The following is a 10,124-nucleotide window of genomic DNA, read 5'->3' on the forward strand; positions in this document are numbered from 1 at the left end:
GTGTACCTGTATACTTCACACAGTCTCCAACTAGCTGTCCAACCAATCAGGATTTAAGTCTATTGCCGACCATGACGGACGCTACGCGTGCGCGGGCACCTGTGTATCCAACTTCCAGCCGCGATGGTTGGTGTTAGTATCATCTTTGTGGCTCAGACCATTTTGCGTATATGAACGTTTATGTATTTTTTTCACATGAATTTGACAAATTTGCTTAGCAAAAAAAATTGTTCTTTTAATAAAAATTTATATACTAGTGATTGTTGATCGTAAATGATCTTTATTAAAACTTAATAATTAATTAAAAAAGAAGTTCGTTAAATTGGTACAAGAACCAATTTAATTTACTTTATTATATTTTATTTAACAAATATTTATTTTTACGTTAATAAATGTTACCTATATTAGTACTATTCAAACAATTATTTATTAAAATTTTGTACATTTTTCTCTCAGTGTAGATATATGTATATTGAGAAAGTTTGCCATGTGTAACTTCGTCACAGAGTATTCTGGGAGACTCATATCCCGTTCTTCTCTATAGTGATAACTGGGGAAGCGATAAATCGTTTTCGCGGTGGTTAATGTCAGTGTCAGGTCGACCGCGTCGCAGCCACCGATCGGAGCATGAGGATGCTCCAGTTTCTAAATCGGCGAAAACTCTTCGAATTGTTTCGTCATATCAGCGTATTAATGCATACAAAATATATATATGTAAATGGAGTAGAATTTTTTTTGTAACTTAAAGGAACAAATTTTTGTAGTCTACAATCACAAAATATACAATTGATACAATTGATATAATACAATTGATTTGACACACAACATAAAATTTATAACAAAAATTACTTAATAAATAAATTAAATATTTTTATTAAATTTAAAGTAATAAATAAAATAATTTTCATACTTTACTTTAAGAGGAAATTGAATTCTCGGAAATGAAATCTTTTAATTTTTTTTTTTTATTTAATTAATAATGTATTATTTCTTATGGCTATTTTATAATAGCATTTTAAAAGCTATTTTAAAGATTTGCATTATATTTGCATATTTATTTTATAATTCTAATTGATTATGAATGATTCAATTTAATTAATTATGTGATATAAATTTATTATTGCTTATTGTTAAGTTATATTCTCTTGACTCAAGTGTCTATGTAATATGTGTAATATAATTACATATCATATCTATAATATCATATATATAATTATCATACATTTTAATTATGTTAGATGGAAGATCTTCCTAATTTATTATATTTAGCCACGTTACATAGAAAATTTACTAATAATGTAAGAGAATGATTACAAAAATTACTACTGCTAAAACAGTATTCGATAAAGCAGTATAAAGATTTTAGGACTAAGAAGTGGCAGTCACTTCAAATAGACCGGATAGTCATTCATTCTGACTGGGACAAAATAGCTGGTAGAGACTGCTGCGCTGTAATAGCGGCAATAGGGCCAGGTCATCGTAAATCTAAAAAGGCGATTAAATGTCAACCGCGCGCCTCGTGCGCGCCACCATGCGATTTTGGTTCTTCTCGCTGAGCAGCGACATGCGATCGAAAACAATAAACCCTTTTTGACGTTTGCTTCGGTCATTCGGTCTCCATTCATGTACAGGAGAGAAATTATCAGAACGATTATCAAACAATCTTTATAATATTTATAGAACTTTTCCTTATAAAAATGTAAAAAAATTATATATTAAATTATATTGAAAATATTTATTTCAACGTATAAAGATACTTTTTGATCCGACATTTTTAATCCTTGCTTAGAAACATTATGATATGAATTAAATAATTTATTATTACGTAAAAAATAATATATTTTTATTGAAATCAATTGCATGTTAGCATTAAAAAAATTGTATTTTAAAAGTTCCTCGTATTAATTTTATTAGCTCTTTCAATCGAACATAATTTCTTCATAATTTATACATAATATAATTTCTTGATAAGCTAACATAAGTAATGAATTAACGTACACACACAACATTTATTTGCTTTTCTATGTTTATTTAAATCTATGTTTATTTATATATGTTTATTTATAAATTGAAATAAAAAACATTAAAATTTCTTCCATAACAAAATATAGATTTTTAGTAGTTTTTCCAAGATATTAAAGGAATAATTCGACGACGAATAATGGAGCAGAAATAAAATATTTTTTATATAATGAGACCGACTAATTTGAATCCAAGATTAGTCTAGTTAGATTGAATTTCTTCCTTTATAATTGATATATTAGCGGTTGAAATTAACATTTCAAATGGAAAAGCAATGTATCATCAATATACTCGAATAAGTAATGTCTTGACTACAATCTACAATATATTCAAATTGTAAAATTATCCAATTATAAGTATCAAAGCATAATCAAAACACGTTTTATTTAAATTGGTCTTTAAATTAGAGTAGATTTAATCTCTTTCGTGTACCACTTACAATAATTACCTGCGAACAGCAGCTCTCATAAAATTTACATAGCGCACTTGCCGCAGTGATATCAGATACGTACTGACTGTTTGGCAATAAGCATCGAGGATACTATCTTTTTCGAAGCAGCATTGCAAAAAAAACTCTGCGTTATCAGTTATGAAATAGAAATTATAACATTGTCGGCGAATTCTCGCGGGTAACATTTCGCGAACGTTCACGCGAATTTCCCTATCTCTCGATAGTAGACTAGATTCCAGCTATTTCAAATTTTTCACGCGACTTATGTCGCCGATAAGTGGCATCATTGGCAACATCGCTGGAGCTCGCAAATCGGGGCGGGCAAAAACGGGCAGGGAGGTGGTTTAATGAATATCAGATAGAATAACGATTTATCTACCGTCTGGTGTAGCTAAATAATCGACCTTGAAATATAGTCTAACCGAATACCTGGCGACTGGACGAGACATAGGTAAGAAAAGTGCGAGGATTAGCCGTATAAATCGCACCCGGAGCTGGAATCGCAACGGAACGGACGACGGAATTATTGTAAACATTTTTCCTCCTTGGCACTTCCCATTCCTCTCGTTCCTTTACATATCTCATCCACTCTCCTTCTCTCTCTCTCTCTCTCTCTCTCTCTCTCTCTCTCTCTCTCTCTCTCTCTCTCTTTCAACCATTTCTTTTACATTCCACTTCTATTCCCTTCCCTTTCTTTAACTTGCCTCCTATCCGGTCCTCTCCAACTCTATCGTTCTCTGGCAGAGGCTGCAGTGACCCGAGACGGCGATCAAGCGAATCGTGGGTCGTGGCTACGTCGTATCTCCTCTCTCGTCTCTCTCTACTCCTTTCCCCCGCTCGTTCTCCTTCATCTGGCAAACTGTCTACATTTTTCACCGGCTCGAGATTTTATTTGCCCGCAGCGCCACGAAATTAAGCCGTTTTGAGATATTTATGAATGAATCGCTGAGGGGCTCATGCATGGGCCCTCCAGCGGTCGAACAAAGAGGGGTTAGGCCATAATGCGACATATCTAGACGCGAGGGTTTGCGATTTGCAGGTGTTGTCAAGACTAGACAGTTGGCAATATCGCAGAATCTGTCTAATACTTTTTCGACATCATCATGCTACATTTGCTCAAATTTTTAGTATTGTAGTAGTAGTCTATAGGTTAGTTAATTTTTAGATGGAATCCAGACACTTCAGAGTGTTCTAGTGGTAGCGTGACTCATTAATAAGTTAATATCCGTTCTTAGCTCGCACTTGATACTTCGATCGAAGGAATAATACAACTACAGTGTTAAGATTTAATGATACTGGCTCATTTACATAGGGATGACAATATTGATCGCACTAAATGAATTGCTTCATAAACGCGAAAGCATCTGACAACATCGAATGGACACTGCTTAATATATAATTTAATAGATTTAAGAGCATTAATTGCTGACGGATTATTTATAAAAGTTAATAAAAAAATTATATCTCATCAATTCATTTAGTTTGTGTAACGATATAAAAAAGATTTGATGAAATGTATGATGTAATGATAAACGTTCGTTACTTTTTAAAACAAAGAATAATTCTTTAGACATCTATATAAAAAATAGTGTAGGTCTGCAAATCTGGGTTCGTAATGGTACAGATTGTTGGAGACAATAGTCTGACAATTTCCACAATATCGACAATTGTTCCCCAAGTCTTGAGCTGCATGCTAAAACAGATCTAAAGCAAATATTAAACTTAGTATATGACCGTAATTAGACACAGGCCTGTGCCATCCATAATAGCGTATTTCTATGCGCGCATCTCATCGCCCTTCTGTAGAGTGGCAATGGACCGCTGACAATTGACTATAATTTATTTGTCTCCGAATCATTTACGACAGAACGCTAATTAACACTTTGCGGATTTCTAGAGATAAGCGATATCAATCTTTTATTCCATGCATGAATTTATTTATTTTATTTTATTTTTTTTTTACGGTAATTTCAAAAGAAGCATTGACCATTTTATGTAAAGTACGTAAAGTTTATACACGTAAAGAAAATTATTAATTAACTGTCGTTTATATTAAGTTCTTTAAAAATGTTTTGCATTTTTATTTCAGAAAAGTAACTTTATTTATTTTTATCAAACGAATGTCTTATTTCATGCTTCTGGTAAGCCTCTAGCTCAGCGCGCAACTTTATTCTCGTTGGATAATTCTGGCACAGCGGCATTAGTTTTCCCTATATCGAAATTATTGATAATACTCGCACACCAGCACTTCGCCGATAGGCCATATTTATGGCGAATGGAGTGGGCGCAATCAAGTTCACCCGTCTTCCAAGATCGACGGGCTCTTCTAGAGTCGGTGGAGAGGATGCAACCAAGAGTTTTCTGGTTGCTGTGCTAGGCTTGCTCCTGCGTGATATGCCGCCAGGAGGATGGAATGGTCTCCCCTCTGGGTTGCCAAGGTAACCTATGTCCCACCCTTCGGGCTTCAGTAACCACCCCGTGGCTGCAACGAACGTACGTGTGCCAAACTGAACGCACACGACCGTGCTAAAAACGGTGTTGATTCGCACCAATACAGACACGGCTGGTCCTACCACACGTACATAAAAAGCGGAATTCGTGAATGTGGTCGCTGATTCAGGTATACGCGTACACCGTCACGAGCTTGTGGACCGCATTGGTGAGAACGGCCATGCTGAATTCAATATCAGCATTCTCTGCATTCTCCAAGAGTTTTCTGCTCGCGCGGCCCAAAGCGATACGTATTTGATGGGTCATCCTGCATCGAGAATTGCGCTCGTGCGTGTCATTCGAGCTTCCGTTCGCTATATAGCACGAGTATCATTATGATGAAAGAAAATACGGTGCCTCTCGCTTAAATCTGTCATAGGGTAATATCCCCTTTGCTATTTGTTAATCCGATTTCTCGACATGCTATTCCGTAAGATGTAAGCGAATCACGACTACATGACTATTACCATAACTTGAGTGTAAATTGCGATCGCTTACCAAGCTTCATAAATAGCATTACTGTTTCCTACGAAATATGATTATGCTTTAGTTTTATTTATTTATGAATGCGATATATTTCAAGTAGTATTTACATTTATTCTTCTCGATTCAGCAAGTTCAGGGCTAACGATTATCAAAATGTAATTATATATTATTTTTTTCACCGTTCTTTAATTTCCGATCGTAAAATCTTACTTATTAAATCGTAGTTTTGATAAAAAAATTTCTATTTTATAGTATATGGTTATTAAATAAAAACTGAAATGCTTTTTTTTATATTTATACATATATATTCTTACATATACATATATACATGTATGTTACTTTCAACTTGCATCTGTGGCTAATTGTTGTAACTCATTCCTTTGATTTCCAACCAATATAATAATTAATTTTTTCACTTTTGTATCGTCTTGATACAATCTTCGTACTCTCATAAAATAATCGGAAAGAAAAATCTTGCTATCTTTTATTGGTCAGTAGCACGCATTTGCTTCATCATGAGGCAATAATATAGCCACTCAGCGTCGCTCCGCGAATGATGGTATTATGGCTGTCCACTCTTTGCACACTAAAGAACCGGTTTCTTAGTGATCTTCAAAAAAGAAATGCGCCTCGCTCGTGGCGACAACTGAAAGTGAAATTATCTTTGAATTGATTACGAAAATACATTCGAAATTTAGCAATGATATTACAGTGTAAAGGGATCATTTATATGTAACTATCACAGTTAAATTTGCCTCACTAGCTTTTATAATTCCTTGATTATTTTACATTTGATTTTAATTATTATTACTATCATTTAATTATAGCCAACTTGTGCTGTTGTAGAAACTGTTCAAATAAATCCCACAACGTCGCTCAAACTTTTTTTTACCTGTTCATCGGTTTTTTTTTACCTGTTTCGATTCGTATCTTTGGAACCCGTAAAAAATTTAAAGTCGCCTGTATCTTTGTTTATGACATAAATTCTTGGAGAAAGTTAAACGAGTGAAATAGCACTAGAAAGGGTTCGTTGTAACTTTCGTGAGAGCTTCCTGGGGAACTTTCTATTTTTATTCATCCTTTTTTATATGTTTTAACCCTCGCAATAAGCGGCAGGTTGAAAGAACATTTTTTTCTTTTTGGAGAGAGAAAGTGAGGAGAGAGTTAAGATTTGTGATGGGGTGTAAAGAGCACCTGAAATTATCAGTCAAAAACAAGAAAGAGAATATATCTTTATTTGAAATTATTATTGTTGGTGAGATTACGCTTCATAAAAAATTAATAAAAGAATTGATCAAAGATATCTACGGTACAATTCTTTATTACAGAAATATATGGAATATATATATATTTATATTGCTTTCTTTTATTATATATTAATATATATTTGTATTTTTCAAATTGTTAACATATTTTATTATTTTAGAAATACAAAAAAAAGTTTTTAGATTAAAAATAATTTTGAACATTTTTTAATTTTAATCTAAATAAATTTGTTGCACATTAAGATTATAATTTATCTAAGAAAAGGAGTCTAGAGACTATCGAGTGGTCTCAAAAATTAGATTTCTTAACATTTTCAGGTCCGAATGGCTGTCCGAGGCGCAGAGGTCGGCAAACATACACGCGGTTCCAAACATTGGAATTAGAAAAAGAATTTCACTTTAATCACTATCTGACGCGACGACGACGAATAGAGATCGCGCATGCACTCTGCCTGACGGAACGACAGATCAAGATCTGGTTCCAGAATCGACGAATGAAACTGAAAAAGGAGTTGAGGGCAGTCAAAGAGATCAACGAACAAGCCAGACGCGAGCGTGAGGAGCAAGATATGATGAAAAAACAGCAGGCGGAGAAACAGGCCAAGTTACAGCAGGAGCAGCAGAGCGCCGCTCTTCAGCATCAGCAGCAGCATCACGTAAGCGGCCTGGAAAAAACGCAAAGCGATCTTCTGAAAGCAGTCAGTAAGGTACCCACATAGGATACCTTACTGAGCCGACTCTCTTTCTTTTAAGGAAGACACAAGAGACTGGAGCGGCCTGGACGAAGATTCCGAAGCGAAGTAGTTGGTAAGGTCGATCACGTAGAAGATCCTGAGTTCTCTTCCTCTTCGCACGCGAGAAACAGGTACGAAACATCTGATGCAAAGATTTTTGCGTTCTTCCTTGAGTCAGTGAGCTGCTGGCTCTCAAGTAGAAGACTTAGCGGATGCAGTCATCGGTGTTTTTTTTTTTATCAAGAGGGGAAGATAGCGAGGATTTAGGAAGCCTGGAAGATACACACAACGCGATCTTCTCTGGGCGACCAAAATAAAGGTACGACGAATGCCTTGCTGAGTCGGTTCTTTTTTTTTGTTTTTTTTTTGTTTTTTTTTTTAAGCAAGAAAGAAAAATAAGTAGATGTTTACGAAAAACTTTAGTAAAAACTAAAAACTCGAAACATAGAAAATGAACGCACCCCACCCCAGCTACGTACTTACTTGGCTAGCTCCTGAAGGGCGACATACGAAACCGCCTCGCACGGGGCTCAGCCTGTGACTGATTCCTAGAACGTATAATGTATATTGTTAATCGGGTGCTACACAATGAGCCATCGCGATTATCAAGCGATGAACATACGAATTGGCGCGATACTGCCATGAGGAGCCAATAATTACATCGAGGCGGTGAGTAGACTAATTAAATGGACTGAAACTGAAGGATTAATGGTTATATGGGCCGACAGGATTATTAACGACGACATTTCGATTAATTGATCGAGACCTTAAAAAAGGGAAATAAATCAAAGCTCTATAAACAAACCGGCATTCAATTGTAAGAAACCAGCGAACAAAATAAGAATTTAACTAATCTTCGATTAATCACTTATCTTGCATGTACGAATTTTCGTTGATTAGCTAGATCTTATAGGATGCATTCGTTCCGAAGGAAAAACGGTGACGCGATTTCGCGAAAATGATTTCATCATTTTTGACGTTGAAATGTTTTATCTTCAACGTCACACTTCCTTCGTACGATTACTAAGCAAAATTAGAAAAGGCGTAAAATTCACGACGTTTTCGTTGAAACGAATGTGTTTCTCGCGCGATTGCGGACTTCCAATAACTGCGATACTTCTTCTAGATATCGGTCTACAATCATAAGCAGTGGGCGTACATGATTATTTTTCCCTATGTCGCTTCTTTCAGTGAAAAAAATTCAATATATGCACGTACATTTTGTAAACAAATTAGCTAAATAATACTTATGCCGATTTTGTATATTGAAATTTTTAATTATTCATCAAACATAAATAGGTTTATTTAAGTTTTATCTACATATGGGTTTTATAAAGACAATTGTATTTTGCTTGAAGATAAAGATCTGGTTTTATATAAATTATATAGTAAAGCATATGTAATATAATATATGTGCTATAAAAAAACTTTTTCTTGAAAACAGCTCTTACGGTACGCTCGGTTTCGCACAAAAAACCTATACTCACGGATACAAGAAAAACATATAAGAGAAACATATTTATGTTTTTCAAACATTCCGATACGTCAATTCATATAAATCGCAAGAAATAAAACTTTTTGTTAATAATATAGTAAATTATTTTAGACACAATAAAAATTTAGGGTATTTATTTTTTTACCAATGTGAGAGTAAAAAGTAGTATCCTATCGTGAGCAATAAAATATCGTTGAATTCGCGAATTTTGTCGAAGAATTTTAAGAAATATAAATGTTATAATGGAAAGACATAAATGATATTCAGACATTGAAGAACGAGGTAACGTGCCGTGAGTATATAAACATTGATTTTCTCGAGAATATATCTTTCTGAACGTTCTTGAAAGCGTGATATAGATGATAAATAATTGTACAATATCCTTGGCAACCACATTTTGTCAAGATTCTGACAAAGTAATTGTCTCGATTATCCTGCCGTTTCGATACACAAGAAAAATTACATATACACAAGTACACATAACATACGGTTAATTTATTTATCGTTTTGAGAAAATTTAATCATTTAACCTAAAGTTGAGATAAAATGTTTTACATGCAAAATTTTATAACATATTTCTATAACGCTCGATCGAAATTAGTTAAGAATTATAATTTTTGCATTTTGTAATATTTTGTATTATTCTTTTCAATCGTATATTGAAAATTATATAAGTGCTCGCGAGTACACACTAATTTGAATGAAAATGAGCAACAAATGAGAGAAAAAAATAAGCTACACATGGATACACGCTCGTATATATGTACGAAAAACACGAACCACATTACCGGACGAGTATCTCATTCTTAGTACATTAAATACGTAATTTGGTGTCAGGGTAGATTTTTCCATAGATATAGAACCCGTTGTTGGTATTACTTACTTAGAGTTCGTAAAAAAAGGAGAAGATAAACCTGAAAGAAATAACCGAGATATATAAATTATTACCTAATTTTTTTTTTTCCTCCATATTAGTGCGATCGATATCGCATAGGTCTTGATTTCTTATCATAAATGTCTTGATCAAATTTTATTTAAAGTATGTAACGCTATTCTTAATATAATAACTATAAAATCGAAAATAAACATGTTGTTTAATGCTGAGCAATACAATGTGTTCGTTTTTCATTGATTTTAGAATTATTATAAAAAAGAATAAAAAATATATTTATTATTATTCG

The 10,124-nt window shown here is 33.9% G+C and overlaps 1 protein-coding gene across 1 annotated transcript in view; it reads left to right on the plus strand.

Moving 5' to 3' along the window:
• The window catches only part of LOC108690656 (homeobox protein abdominal-A homolog), a 24,861-nt gene extending 17,428 nt beyond the window's left edge, over nucleotides 1-7,433 (plus strand). Inside the window, exon 3 of the mRNA XM_018198050.1 lies at nucleotides 7,033-7,433. Within this exon, the coding sequence (XP_018053539.1) occupies nucleotides 7,033-7,433 (401 nt within the window). The remainder of the gene's footprint in view (nucleotides 1-7,032) is intronic.
• The last annotated feature ends 2,691 nt before the right edge of the window (nucleotides 7,434-10,124 follow it).

The sequence above is a fragment of the Atta colombica genome, unplaced genomic scaffold (assembly GCF_001594045.1).
Source record: "Atta colombica isolate Treedump-2 unplaced genomic scaffold, Acol1.0 scaffold344, whole genome shotgun sequence".
NCBI classification, from domain to species: domain Eukaryota; kingdom Metazoa; phylum Arthropoda; class Insecta; order Hymenoptera; family Formicidae; genus Atta; species Atta colombica.